Below are 15,865 nucleotides of genomic sequence, written 5' to 3'. Positions count from 1 at the left end.
GTCTCTTACATGGACCAAATTCAAGATAAATTGCAATGTAGTAAAGCATCAGGTTCCTGTGCTAACCACCGCAGGCAAAAATGCTTTATTATTTTTCCTTGGACATTCCCCTGGTATTTGTTGTTTTGTTTGTGATCTCTTTGGGTAAGGCTTTCTCACAGTGGGCAAAAAAATATTTTGGTGAATTCGCTTTCAATGATTTCCCGCCCTTGAAGCAGAGAAAAAGGAACCACAGGTACCCTGAAAATAAGCTGCCCCAAGAGGCAAAAAAAAAAAAAAGTTAAAATGCAATGTACAGTTTTTGTGTACTTTACAAGAGCAGACCTGTGAATAAAAAATGGAGTTTAAGTCTGCACATTATGTTGAACTTCTTAAGGATTTTATTTCAGTTTAATTCTCAGGGAGGTGGACTAGCCAGGTCAGTTACCTGATAATTTTAAAGTGCTCACCATAAAGAATAATATAATTCATGTTTGTGATATATTTTTAAATTTTCCACTTTTTATACAAACTCCTTGGTTAAGGGTACCTACTGTGAAGGGTACATTTTCAAATTCCTCTGTCTGGTTTCAAAACCTCCCACTGCTGAAGGCAGCTTTCAAGTCTGCTCTGAGCACCACCATGCCACTTTGAGAAGTATGTATTTAATTGTCGGGAATTCACAGTTAGGTGAATCCTGTAATATTTCTGATAAATTTTGCTGATCCACATAGCATAGCCAGACAGACCTATATTATTTCTTTTTCCCAGTAGGATAAGAAACACAGAATGTAGTATCTGAATTCATGTCAACCTAAGATTACAGATTTTAGCTTTAAAAAAAAAAGTTGGGTCCATTTATAAATCCCACAATATTTTATTTTAAGATTTAGGTAATTTGCGAGGGCTTATTTGGTAGCATATGATAAAAAAAACAGCTTTACTTTAGCCAGCTATTTTTAGGTTAATCATGGGGTAGGATATCTAAACCAATTATTTTAATTTTAGTAGCATGTAATCGTCCATAAAGTGTAATTAAAAGATACATGTATATATAGAGATGCGTGTGCGTATAGAAACATATTTTTGTTCAGAGATAAAAAGAGAAGCAATGTGCATGTAACTAATTTTTTTTTTAGGTGAAAACCCTTTGGCTGATGACCAGAGTAACCATGATATTAACTCAGTTGCTGGCGTTCTGAAGCTCTACTTCCGTGGGCTGGAAAACCCCCTCTTTCCTAAGGAAAGATTTAATGATCTGATTTCTTGTGTCAGTAAGTGGGCTTTTTTTTTTCCCCTTTTCTTTTTCTTTTTTATAATTCTTTTCCTGCCAGAATTATTTCACCACCCAATTTCCTGGAAGAGGCAGTGGCCCCTCTCCCCGTGTCCTCCTCCCCCACCATTACCCCATCACCACCAAATTTCTGAGACCGTTTGTTTTCTCTCTGGATCCAGCGTGAGTCATCCTCCCAGCTGTGGCCTCACCCTTCACTGAGTGGGCTCTGCTCTGGAACATTCCTCAGGCTCCGTAGAGCCCGAGAGCTTCCCACTTAGTAGCTGGGGTAGAGCAGAGAGGTAGGTGCCAACCAGCTGAAGGCAAGGAGGAGGCTGTCATGGAAATGCAGCTTTTTGGCTTTTGATTCTTGGTTTTCTCCACCGATCTTAGGAGTGGGGTAATTTATCCATCTTTGAATGTTACTTCAAGAAATAAGGTAAAAGGAGATAAATGATCATTATTACAGTGCAGGAACAGCAGGTGGTAATTATCTGTCAGTGGGCATCCCCAGCTAATAGGCAGAGTTGCTCTGGGACCATGTATGATATATTATGAAACCCATAATCAGCATCAGAGTGAAGCATTGCTGTTTTCTTCAGGGGCTGGAAGCTTTTGACACTGCAGGAAGGAAGGTGAAAATAACGATACCGGGAATTAGGTATTTAACCACAGCCATGTCGCATACATCTATAAAGGCAGTGTCACTTAAATCTGAGTTCCCAGGCAAGAGTGTAGAGCTGACAGAGGGCTTTTCTGAGAATCAAGCTTTAGTCTGATGAATAAACAAACTCCTCCCCCGCCACCTCCCCAACCATCCACCTGGATCAACAGGTCCAATTGACCTCAGAACATCTCTCTACTGATCCTTCCTTCCCTATTCCTGTCTCCAGTGCCTTGGTTTCTTCCTGGAACTGTTGTTACAATCTCTCAAGTAGAGACCCTACCTCTAGGTTTTGTCCTCTTTCCTTACCCCTCACCCCCAGCTAGATTCCAGAGGGCAAATTGAGTGTTACATCACCACCGCCACCACTACCACACTGCCCCATTTAAAACCTATTTCAGTATTTCCCACCTAAAAACAAACTCCTTGGTGTGGCAAATTCATAGAGTGAAATTCTTCCTCTATCTGATCTCTCTCCTTCTATGCACTCATTTCCTGCCACCTACCCTGTTGACTTTCTGTTTCAACGACAGCACCCTGCAGGCATGCGGGGCCATTTCCCACCTCCGTGCCTTTGCCCGGTGCTGTTTCCTCTGCTGTCCCTGATGGCCATTTGACATCCACTAGGAAGGATTTGCGGAACTGGCCCTCCTCCCAGGCTGCCATCCTCCCTAGCACCCGCGGCAGCGTTAGTCACTTTCTCCTCTGCTACTGTTCCATTGTGTACATATGTCTATAACTTTTCTTAAAGCCCCATGTTACAGTTGTTTTAACCTCTCTCCCTCTACTAGAGAGAGAGTTTAGGGAAGAGGCTAAGAACGTAAGTTCCAGACTCAAACAGCCTAGGTCCAAATCCTAGGTCCAAGTTGCTCAGCAAGTTTCTTAACCTCTCTGTGCCTGTTTTATCATCTATAAGATAGGAAGAACATTAGTCCATATGTCATAGGGTTGTGAGAATTAAGTGAGTTAATACATGTAAACTGCCAAGAAGAGTGCCTGGCACGGAGTGTGCTCAGTGAAATGCCTACGTTTAGCTCCATGGGCACGTGAGGTCTTCAAGGATTATTGTCTTGTAGCCCCGACACTTGGCGTAGTTAATTCCAGGCATGTGGTGAGTGAATAATTCAGAGTTGCTAAACAGAATTTAAATGAAATGAAAATTCAAAATTCCACCAAAATTATTTGGTTGGTGTCCATGCCTAAAGTCCTAGATCTCACTGGGTATGAATTGCCCCATCATAATTCCCTTCATCCCCCACCCCATACAGTCTGATGCTTGTGTGGAATTCAGAAGTGCGCCTGTGTGTCCATGCCAAGGCCCTCGCGTTGCCTGGAGTCATCACAGCAGCCTCTGACCCAGCTGGAAAGAACTGAGAAGAAGGTGTCACACTTCTGGAATTCTCCTTTGGCCATGTGCAAAGGTTTCCCTCCCTAGCTTAGCCAGAAGGTTTAAACCTGCAAAGATTATAAGCAGTCTCTAACGTTCAGTGGTTTTTTTAGATACATACATCATCAATATTTATGTTTACATATACCAGCTGGATAAACACCACTGGGCTACCAGTGTCAGTTCCTGTTGCGAAATCACATCACGCTTTCAATGAAATATTATTTCATTGTGGTTATTAAAAACTGAAGGCTTGGAGTCCGAAAGATCTAGGTTCAAATCCTAGCTTCACCACTTAGCAGCTTAGTAACCTTGGGCAGAGATCAATATTTAATCTTTTTAGATATCTGTTTCTTTATCTACTTTGTAGAGTCTGTGTGAGGGATAAAGGAGGTGATCCATACCAAGTGTTTATAGCATCATGCCTGGCACATAATGAGCCCCAGTATATGCTGCCAGCTGCCATCATTACAACTACTCCTGCTGCCAACTCAGGTCACATATGCCAACACCTGGGTTAGCCATTTATCAGTCTCTCTGTCCAGCTGAATATGTGTTTCTTTGCCATAATTACTTCACGTGCGCTTAGAAATGATGTTAGCTTAATCCAGATGTTGTGTTGGTTCCAGCGTGATTTTTCCCAGCACAGTAAATGTTTTGTAGCAATCCGAGACAAGCTTTCTCACAACTAAACATGAGGCAAAATAGGAAGAACATAAGGGGAAAAAATGGAACATCTACAGAAATATCTTTCTTTTATGCAAAAAGTGCCTTGATGAAAGTTGCAGGTGCAAATAAAGAAGCTGCAAAGACATGTCCCCCTGTATTTAAACAATGGATTCATGAAAAAAATAGATTAATAATCCTTGGGCTATTTTTTTTTAAAAATAGCCTCCATTGGAAATGAATACCCTCCAGGACCGACATCTCAAAGAAGCAGGCATCCCTGGGGACTAAGGCTGCTAAGGATGCTAGGTGCACACACCAGTAGAGATTTAGCTGTGCTAGTAATTTAAGTAGTAGTATTAATGTTTTTGTTAGTGCTCTAGTTACAGAGTTTCATAGATGATGAGTAGTCTGTCTCAACCTTACATTTCCCTATAAGTTCTGTTATTTTTAGTGCATAATTTTGCAGAATGGGATGTTTTTCAAAAACACTTAATAGTTCTATATATAACAACCCCCTTTCTTCCAACATCTAATCTATTTAAAAGGGGATTCCTGGCTGTTATTTATTTACCTTTAGGCATGCATTTTCCAATGTGACCATGATATATCTGTATTTTTCCTGGATTTTCTATAAATTATTTGAAAATGGTATAATAGGTCATTCATGATTATATCCTTTCACTGATGTTAAAAACCTTTGATGACTTGCACCATTGATTGTCTACAATGTTGCAAAACTTTCTCAGGATTCAAAGACTTGATTTTTGCATTCAGGAGATTACAAATCTTCTAAAGGAGATATTTACAAAGAAATGCAATCTAAGTATGTGATAGAAGCACCAAGATGTAGGAATGTTAGAGAGAGAGAGGTCTCATGGAGATCGATTGCTTTTGTCCATGTCCTCTTCTCCTAGCATCACCATAATTGGATTTGATTTTCCCTAATAAGGTAATTTCATGTGATAGTTATTTTGTATGGAAAAACTTCCCTTTTTGTCTTTTCTAAGAGTTTACATAAGTCTCTAAAACACCCACTCTCTTTTGCTTACCTATTTTTGAATTGTTTGGGGAAAGATTTTGTGTGTGTAGTAAGTTATTATTGTGCCATTTTTATGCCCCTAAATACCACATTCTTTGGAAGCTTTCAAATGCAGTAAAAGGGAATTTGTTTTAGCATCATCTCTCTCTCTCTCTTTTTTTTTTAATGTGCACTATCCATCCCCAATTCACTACAGATTTCTTTTTAAAAATTACTTATCTGGATGAAGACATCAAAGGCAATCTAAATTTGAAATAAACTTGATAGTGTCTCCATTTCTCACCCAAGGGTGGTTTTTGTGTTTTTTTTAAACCATCCACTTTGTGGATGGTTTTGTGAATGCTCCAGATCATAGCCACACAGTCTGGGCAGCTTCTGAAATGTCCGTGTCCTGTGGCTCTGAGATTCCCTGGGGCGTAGAGCCAAGTGACTTGCTCTAGTAGAGCTGCTCAAGCAATGCATGGTCTTTCCTGGTTGCCTCCAGGCTGTGAGCCCAGAGGAAACACTTGTACTTCATTATGTGGTATTATTTAGGGGACTGTTTGGACACAAAGAAACCTTTTTTTAGGAGGGCGGATTTTTTGCTTATTACCAAACCAACATGTAGGCATTGTAGAAAACTTGAAAAATATTTAAAAAGCACATAGAACAAAATACTGTCACCATAATGCCACTACCCAAAGAGAATCAATGGTGTGTACACATTCTGATCATTGTTTATATTCGTATGCACACACACCTTTTTTTTTTATTGAAGTATAGTTGACTTACACAGTTGTTAATTACTACTGTACAGCAAAGTGATTTGGTTATACATATATACATTCTTTTTCATATTCTTTTCCATTATGGTTTATCACAGGATATTGTATATCATTTCCTGTATTATACAGGAGGACCTTGTTGTTTATCCATTCTGTATATAATAACTTACATCTGCTAACCTCAAGCTCCCACGCCTTACCCTCTCCCACCACTCTTCCCCCTTGGCAACCACCAGTCTATCCTCTATGTCCCTGATTTTGTCTCTGTTTCATATCTAGGTTCATTTGTGTCATATTGTAGATTCCACATATAAGTGATATCATATGGTATTTGTCTTTTTCTTTCTGACTTACTTCACTTAGTATGATAATCTCTAGTTGCATCCATGTTGCTGCAAATGGCATTATTTCGTTCTTTTTTATGGTTGAGTAGTATTCCATTGTATATATATGTACCACATCTTCTTTATCCATCCATTCAGCTGTTGATGGACTTTCAGGTCACACAACTGTTTTTAAAAGCTAAAATGGAACTGTACTCTCCTATTTGTAACCTTCCTTCTTTTTGACTTATTTATTAGAGAAAATTTCAAACATCTACAAAAGGATACAGAAAGATATATAAATAATATAAATATAAATAATCACCCCGCTTTAACAATTTCCATTTTTTAGCCAGATTTGTCCCACGTATACCCCTTATATCATCCCTCTGACGCTGATCATTTTATCTCTGTGTATATGTCTCTGGGAGATGACAGTTTTCTTTTTTTATACAACATAGCCATAATACCTTAAAAAAATAACAATAATTCCCTAAAATCATCAAATAGCCAATCATTGCTTTTTTTTTTTTGAGATAACTAGATATCTCGTCTTTATTATGCCCATCCCTCATAATTTTTGTTTTCTTTTTATTTTCTTTTTTTTTAATTTTTGGCTATGTTGGGTCTTTATTGATGTGCACAGGCTTTCTCCAGTTGCGTTGAGCAGGGGCTATTCTTTGTTGCAGTGTGCAGGCTTCTCAGTGCGGTGGCTTCTCTTGTGGTGGAGCCTGGGCTCTAGGCGCACGGGCTTCAGTAGTTGTGATGTATGGGCTTAGTAGTTGTGGCTTGTGGGCTTTAGAGTGCAGCCTCAGTAGTTGTGGCCCACAGGCTTTGTTGCTCCGCGGCATGTGGGATCTTCCTGGACCAGAGGTCAAACCTGTGTGCCCTGCATTGGCAGGTGGATTCTTAACCACTGTGCCACCAGGGAAGTCTCTCATAATTTTTATACGAATTTATTTTTCTTTCTAGACAATCATTGCTTTTTAAAAATAATTTTTGGGGACTTCCCTGGTGGTCCAGTTGTTAAGACTCCACACTCACATTGCAGGGGGCACCGATTCAATCCCTGGTTGGGGAACTAAGATCCCACATGCCGCACAGCACAGCCAAAAAATAATAATAATTGTTTAATATGCAACTAATATGTGATTACTACAGAAAGATTAGAAATTAGAAAATAAGTAAAACAAATCATCTATAATTCTTCTGCACAAAGATAATATTAATCTTTTTAATATCTTTCCAGATTTTTTTCTATATATATATACCTATGTACTGTTTTTTTTGTTTTAATTTATTTGGCTGTGTTGGTTCTTTGTTGCTGCATGCAGGCTTCCTCTAGTTGCCGTGAGGGGGGTCTGCTCTTTGTTGCAGTGCACGGGCTTCTCAGTGCAGTGGCTTCTCTTGTTGCATAGCACAGGCTCTAGGCACAGGGGTTTCAGCAGTTGTGGCACTCGGGCTCAGTAGTTGTGGTGCACGGGCTTAGTTGCTCCGTGGCATGTGGGATCTTCCTGGACCAGGGCTTGAACCCGAGTCCCCTGAATTGGCAGGTGGATTCTTAACCACTGTGCCACCAGGGAAGTCCACCTATGTACTTTTTAAAGCAGCTTATTGAGACAATTCTTCATACTATACAATTTATCCATTAATGTGTTCAATTCAGTGGTATTTAGTATATTCACAGGATTATGAAACTCACCACAATCAATTTTAGAACATTTTCATGGCTCCAAAAAGAAACCCCAGTTAGCAAACACTCCCCATTTACTCATAATCACCACCACCCTCAGCCCTAGAAAACCACTAATCTACTTTCTCTATATTTACCTATTCTGGCCATTTCATATAAATGGAAATTATACAATATGTCTTTTGTGGCTGGCTTAATTCATTTAGCATATTTTCAAGGTTCATCCATGTTGTGGCATGTGTCAGCACTTTTTTAAGTTGCCAAATAATATTCCAATATGTGCATATAACATAACTACATACTTTTGATAAAAACTGTATCATACCAAATGACTGCTAGTGGATGTAAGATTTCTTTTAGAGGTAATGAAAATGTTCTATAATTGACTGAAGTCATGGTTGCTCAATTCTGAATTAGCTAAAAACCATCAAATTATATACATGAAATACGTGAATTATATCTCAATAAATGTTATTAAACATTATACCATATTTGCTCTTTATAAACCACTTTTTTTTAATTTACCATCTTAATCGTTTTTTTAATTTTTTTTTAAATTTATTTATTTATTTACTTATTTATTTTTTGTCTGCGTTGGGTCTTCGTTGCTGCACGCAGGCTTTCTCTAGTTATGGTGAGCGGGGGCTACTCTTTGTTGTGGTGCACAGGCTTCTCAGTGCCGTGGCTTCTCATGGCGGAGCACAGGCTTCAGTAGTTGTGGCACTGGGGCTCAATAGCTGTGGCTTGCAGGCTCTAGAGCGCAGGCTCAATAGTTGCAGCACACAGGCTTAGTTGTTCTGCAGCATGTGTGATCTTCCTGGACCAAGGCTCGAACCCATGTCCCCTGCATTGGCAGGTGGATTCTTAACCACCGCGCCACCAGGGAAGCCCCCTATAAACCACTTTTTAAACTTAATGATGCTATTAACATTTTCCCACATCACTTAAGTATTTTTCAAAACATAGTTTTTGATGCGCATATAATGGTTTTCGTTTTATTTACCAAATCCTCTAGTTTTAGAAATTTAGGTTGTTTCCAGTGATTTTGCAATTATACAAAAATACCATAATGAGCCTCTTGGTACATAAATCTGTTTGCCCATATCTGATCGTTTTATGTAAAAAGCATCTGAACTCTTTCCTGGCACTCCAGTATGTTTTTGTTGCTAAAATTCTTTTGGCTTTATTGTCATACATGGTATTTTCTCTCCGAACTCTAAATTTCTTTTTGATGGCTTATAATGATTTTCTCAAAGATTCCTTTTCTCCTTAAAAATGTTTACTAGGCTTAGTATCTGAACTGAACAGGTAAGGCTTCCTAGGCTAAGACTCAGTTTCTTTACTAACTTCAAAGTGGTAATTCAGCAGAAGGAGAGACATTATTTATATATTTATATTGACAGTGTTGCCAGTTAACTAGGAAAGAACACAATGGCTTAGTTCACAGAAGTCAGATCGATGAATGGTTCATTAGAGAGATTTACAAGCAGTTCATTTCTTACCTAGAAGGACAGCTGGTAAATCATCTCAAGGCTAAGCTGAGATCCATCCACATGTACTAGAACATCTCTGTTTTTCTCTTTCCCTTTCATTCACACACATACACTGTTACACACACAACTGATTGATACCTTAACATTATTAGAATTTAACAGTGAAGCTAAAAATACCCTTGATTACTGCTTGTTGGGCTGTGGAGCTCAGAAATATTTGTGTGCCTGCTCCTTTTTTTTTTTTTACTGATTTTGGCGCTGTTGAGTCTTTGTTGCTGTGCTCAGGCTTTCTCTACTTGAGGTAAGCAGGGGCTACTCTTTGTTGCACTGCACGGGCTTCTCATTGTGGTGGCTTCTCTTGTTGCAGAGCACGGGCTCAGTAGTTGTGGCTCACAGGCTCTAGAGTGCAGGCTCAGTAGTTGTGGTGCCCAGGCTTAGTTGCTCCATGGCATGTGGGATCTTCATGAACCAGGAATCAAACCCATGTCGCCTGCATTGGCAGGTAGATTCTTAACCACTGCGCCACCGGGGAAGTCCCTGTGCCTGCTCTTATATAAGCCATTTCTAAATATGGCCACCAAGGACTTTCCTTCCCTGTCTTCATACTTAAGGATAAACTTGAATCTTGTGTTTTCTTATTTCTTTTCTGACAAACAGACACTTTTACAAATAGTGCCACAGAAGAACTGATATTTTCAGAAGAATGGCCATTTGAACTTCTTGCCATTTTCTGAATTCACTTGCATTTGGTGGTGAATTTTTCACACATGTTTACATAGAGCTGTCAAACCCCCATGCTGTGAAGTTGGCATGGTGACATGGAAACCTTGTGGTGCTAGGCAAAGAACTTAAATTAGCCTAAGGAGCTTTGAGCATGTGACCGAGATTGAGTGAATGCCACTTTTACCCAATTACATGAGATGCTGAATTGTGGAAACAAAGCCCAACATAAAAGAAATCCAGGTGAAATACTGATTTTCCTCACTGACAGCTTTTCTGAGGAGAAGAAAAGATCCATCTTTTCATGCAGGAGAAAATCGTGAAAGGCCGTGGATTGCCACACTCAGAGCCAGCTGGGAATGCACATTAATCAGAGTGTCCATAGCAACCATAAATTTTGACCCGCTAACTGGACTCAGGAGAGTAAATGAGTCATTTGTACCAGAGCGAGACTCCTGTAGGATGCACGCTGCAAGCCTGTTGAGCAACCAGCCAGGTAACATCTGAGTCCTGCTCCCAGCCGTCATGGTCTGGCCTTTGGGACACATCGATTTGCTCCTACTTCAGGAATGCCAGCCATTCTGTTTTGCTTTAGTTTAGGAATGCCTGCCTCACATAATTTTATCTAGTCTTCTTGGTGTCACTTTTTTACATTCCTGTTGCCTTTCTCTCCTGAAATCTTTCCTTTGCATCTCACGGGGCACCCCTCCCCCATTCTTTTTTTATTGATGTAAAATAGACATAAAATTTACCATTTTAATCATTTTTACATGTACAGTTCAGTAGCATTAAATACATTCACATTGTTTTGCAACTGCTACCACTGTCCATCTCCAGAACTTGTCTTATCATGCTGCACTGAAACTCTACCCATCCCTCCCTCCCTCTAGCTTCCGACAACTTTCTGTCTCTATGAATGTGACTACTCTAGATGCCTCATATAAGAGGAGTATTTGTGTGTGCCTTTTTGTGTCTGACTTATTTCACTTAGCACAGCATCTTCAGGGTTTATCCTTGTTGTAGCATGTATTAGAATCCCCTTCCTCTATAAGAGTGAAAAATATTCCATTGTGTGTGTCTACCACATTTTGTTTATCCACTCATCCATCAAAGGACATTTGGCTTATTTCCACCTCTTGGCTGTTATGAATAATGCTACTATGAAATTGTTATGTAAATATCTGTTCCTCCGTTCTTTCTAAATAAAAATTTGAAGCTGCCTTTAAGGAGTAGGGGAACTAAGTTGAGAATTCAGAAACAGAAACAAAAGGATCTTGAATTAAGATGAAGCCTCTTGGAAGTAAAACCTGTATCTCTTCAAGCCTAAAAATGACAGGCCCCCTATGGAATTTGACAAATATTAGAGTGGTTCCTTTCGCATTCTTTCCTTTTGTGCTTTAACTCTAGGACCCAAAACTAGCTTTAAGATGCTAAAACCCTCTCCCTGTTAGTTGACCTTAACCTTAAACTGAAGATTAGTTGGAGAATCAGTAGACTTAACTCTTGAAACACTCCAGATCCTCTGTAAACAATAGTAGAAGTTTTTGTTATTTTGTTCTTAATCATAACTCTTATGTGACTTTATATGTGGTTGGAAGAAAGTAAAGGGTATTGCCCATCAGGGAACCATTGATGGGACAGTTCCTCTTTACAGTTTATTATTTACAGAAATATATTAAACATTGTAATTGTTTGGCTTGAGTTATTATATAAAATTATTTATGCAAAGTTTTTTTTAATGACCGTTAATCTCAATGTTTACTTTTAAGAATTGGTCATAATCTGTATAACTTCACCTTTGAGAGTTTTTGTTTGTTTTTTGAGATAGTTTTCCTAGGTGCAACTATGCTAAATAATCTTTTCTAAAATTAATTATTTGTCTGCGTCGGGCCTTAGTTGCGGCGTGTGGAATCTTCATTGTAGCACACTGGCTTCTCTGGTTGTGGCATGCAGGCATCTCTCTAGTTGTGGTGTGGGGACTCAGTAGTTGTGGCGGGGGGCTCAGTAGTTGCAGCATGCAGGCTTAGTTGCTCCATGGCGTGTGCGATCTTAGTTCCCCAACAAGGGATTGAACCTGAGTCCCCTGCATTGGAAGGCAGATTCTTAACCACTGGACCACCAGGGAAGTCCCTAAATCATCTTTTGATCTTTAACTTAAAGCAGCAACATCATGCTTTTTAAAAAAATCAATTATCTTAGGTAATAAACTTCTAACCAGTCAGTTTCAGATATGAAACAATAATCCAGCTATGCCTAAAGTTGTAGCATTTATAGATGCAAAGATCACTCCACCAAATTCTCAGTGCCTTGCAAATCCTTTGTAGGTATTTCAGCTTCCCTCTCTGTACAGTGTGGGTTCTTCAAGTGTCCCATGAAGTTGTCATGAAAGATAAACCAATTGCTCTGGAAGATGTTTTGGTCCTTCTGAGACTCTTGAGACTGAATTAGGTGGGAATATTGATAGCTTGATTATTGAGTTCTTGTGACCTGAGTAAATTTATGGACCTATTTAACAACTTCTTTTAAAGCCTCTATTCCCCCTTTTCAGAAAAAAGTCAAGACCGTTGTCTGGAAAGTATATTAAACAAAGTGCTTATACTTAATAGATGTGACACTAACTTACCTTGTTCATAGTATTACAATTTTTCCATTTTGGAATACTTTACAAATAAAAAAGCAGAATATAAATGTTTTACTGCAATATTACTGAAATTACACTATTATTAATTATGGGTTTATGCTGAAAACTTGAAAGTGTTACAGAAATGTTCATTGGATGATGATGTTTGACTTACATCCTTTTTTTAATCTTTTTTTTATTTTTTATTTTTTATTGAAGCATAGTTGATTTACAATATCGTGTTAGTTTCAGGTGTAGAGCAAAGTGATTTGGTTATTTTTTTTTCAGATTCTTTTCCATAATGGTATATTACAAGATATCGAATATAGTTCCCTATGCTATTCAGTAGGTCCTTGTGTTTGACCTGCATTCTTTTTGAGAGTTTCTGAAATCCATTTTCTTAAACGTGTCAGCTGCAGTTCCAGCTATGGCATACTCAAAGATGGGAATGAAAGTGATTTTTCCCAGGAATCCTGATAAACTATTTGTTGTTTTATAAACTCCTCAGTGGTTAAGTGAGAATATTTCTAATATTTTTTCCTCACCTTTTCACCTGTGGAAAATAAATGAAAAAATAAAATGCCTCAGTAACATGGAGGCTTGATAATAAGTGGAAAGCAGCTGGAGTCAGCACTCAAGATTCCAGGGAAATAAGCTTGGCGTGAGTAGTTCAGGCAGTGGTTCTTAACCTTGGCTGCGTAAAAGAATCTCGGGCATCAGCATTTAAAAAAATCTTCCCAAGTGACTCCAAGTCAAGGTTAAGAACGGCTGGTTTAAGAGGAATTTGAAAAGGAAACTGAGTTAGGAGAGTATTATGATGGTCCAAGTTAGAAATAATAAAGACTTCAGTTAGGAAATTAGCAGTGAGATATCCAGTGGTAGAAACAACATGTCCCACACAAGGGAGAAAAATGAAGCAAAGATACCATCTCCATAGACATGATGGTCCTAACTTTGAGACTGGATGAGGGTGCCGTGGAAGAAAACCAAGTAGAGATCCTAAGAGGATAACCACATTCAAGGATGAGAGAAGGTCCAAAAACCTGAGAAGTGGGAGGAAAATCAATTGTCTGAAATGTCAGCAGCTAAGGCCTGAGGTTTTCAAATAGAATATATGAATATCTCAAGAGCAATTAAGAACAATGTAGTAACATGAAATCCCAGTAAGCTTCAAAACATTTTTGAAATAGTCCTTAAAATATTTTTCTCAAATGTATCCTTATTGGATATCTTCAAAGTTATACTTTATAAAGGTACTTTGAAATCCAAGAAAGATAGCCAGACTTATGAAATAGGAAACAGTTTCTAATCCTAGTTCCACCTTTCTAGCCAGCCGACCTTGAGTAAGCCTCTTACCCAGTACTCATTTTGCTAATGCATTGAATGGGGATGCTGTGTCTCCCCTGCCTACTCCACAGTATTGTTTTCGGCATTAAGTTAGATAGCAAATGTGAAAATGTGTTGTAAAATATAGACCAGTATACAGAAAATGAATTATTTGCAGTAACCTTTTTGCTGCTATTCACAAACACTTTAGTATTGAGAAGCTTCGGACAATTTATATTCCTAATAAAGAGGTAAAATAATACTAGGACGTTCCAGGTAACCTGTTCAAGGAACTCACTATCCCACAAGGAAGACAGGATAAGAAAATAAATAACTATAAACACCAGGGCAAAAGTTCTATGAGAGCAGGAATCATTATCAGTAATGCATTTCTAATGCCTCACTCAGTGCTTGAAACCTAGTAGGCACTCCTAAAATTATTTTTAAAATTTGATGAAATAATGTAATCCAAGGTAAAAGGTCCTATAAATATTAGGATAGTTTTGAGGAAGGAGAGATTTAAAACCTGGCATGTTGCCTAAACCATAGTAATAGACAACTAAAAATACATATGATGAATTAATGACTCATGGACAGGGAGCGTTGCCATGTCCCAAAAAGCTACCTTGGTCAACGTGCAGTGGAAAGGAGTTTCAACCATAGCCGATGCAAAATGTAGAACTGTCGGTAGCAACAAGTGAAAAATGATTTTTAAACTCCGATGACTCTGAGCTGCTCAAGGCCAAGACCATGGAAATCAGAGAAAACAGTGATGGGTCAGAGAAGATGCCCTCAGAAATGGTGGTACACCGAAGCTGATCACTTGTTTGCTTTGTTGGTTCCTCCCGCATCTCACCCAAGGGCAAAGTATGGCTTATGTGCAGATATGTACCTAAAATTTGGGTGCTACAGTGGCCAGTGAAAGCATCCTAACCATGTGCTCTTCTGTCTGTAGGAATAGATAATCTCTATGAGAGGGCGCTTCACATCCGCAAACTCCTCCTGACCTTGCCCAGGTCCGTCCTGATAGTGATGAGGTACCTCTTTGCCTTCCTCAATCAGTAAGTACCATAATTCTCTGCCAAAATGCTCGTTTTAATTCCATTTGCACCACTCTGGATTCTTTGTTCTTGGATTCTGTAAAATGTACGTTGGGTTCCATTTATCAGGAGAGTCGAAGAGAAAATGATTGAGTAGAGACTGAAGGTGCATTTTTCCTCCGCAGATCAAAGTCATTTTGTGACCTACCTTAAATAAGCCTGGTCACTGGCTGCAGAAACTGTGGCCATAAATGCAGAAATACACAAACATTCTGAAAAAGAACACTTTTTAATGAAATACATGTTTTTCCAACTTCCATCCAAAGCCAATGTCATAAATGTTTTTGTCAAAATGATGTAAACCACCTGCTCACTGCAGAAATTTCTGTGATTTTTAATGTTGTAGTCAGGGAAGGAAAGAAAAAATTGCACATGAGACTTATACACGGATCCAAAAAAGAGTTTTCTGCAGACTCAGTATAATGAGACCTTGTCTAAAAGATGATACTTCTAAAACATTCTCTAAAACAATGTAACAGAAACCTTAAAAATCACTGCCTTATTTTCAAGGAAACCTTACTCTTTTAATTTAGGCAGCTTGATTTTCAGTTGTGTCACTTGTAGATACATGGGCTCCATTATAAGAACATCTTCCCCAGGTCCTATCTAAGAGTCCCCTTGCTCTTAAGTAGTTGAAAATGAAAAATCCAGGTGGAGTAAGCTTGGGGAAGTGCTTTCTCACTCTAGCACGAACTCTCTCTTCTTAAAATTAGGGTATTTTCTCTGTTTCACTGGAAGTTTTAAGTTCTCAAAAGCCATGGGGATTTATTACAACCCTGCTGACTCTTCCTGAAATCACACCCATTCAGGTGGAG

At 38.8% G+C, this 15,865-nt stretch overlaps 1 protein-coding gene across 7 annotated transcripts in view; it reads left to right on the top strand.

Moving 5' to 3' along the window:
* SRGAP1 (SLIT-ROBO Rho GTPase activating protein 1) overlaps positions 1-15,865 on the top strand; it is a 264,983-nt gene that overhangs the window by 230,641 nt on the left and 18,477 nt on the right. For all 7 annotated transcript variants that reach the window (XR_009054655.1, XR_009054656.1, XM_057741462.1 and 4 more), the window contains 2 exons: positions 1,119-1,253; positions 14,906-15,011. Coding sequence is in view for 5 of the 7 variants with exons in the window: in XM_057741462.1 (XP_057597445.1) it covers positions 1,119-1,253; positions 14,906-15,011 (241 nt within the window). In the remaining 2 variants the exon portion in view is untranslated. Of the gene's footprint in view, positions 1-1,118; positions 1,254-14,905; positions 15,012-15,865 lie in introns of those variants that run through there.

This window comes from Hippopotamus amphibius, chromosome 7, assembly GCF_030028045.1.
Source record: "Hippopotamus amphibius kiboko isolate mHipAmp2 chromosome 7, mHipAmp2.hap2, whole genome shotgun sequence".
In the NCBI taxonomy this organism is placed as follows: Eukaryota; Metazoa; Chordata; class Mammalia; order Artiodactyla; family Hippopotamidae; genus Hippopotamus; species Hippopotamus amphibius.
This window is presented reverse-complemented; position numbering and strand designations above follow the sequence as displayed.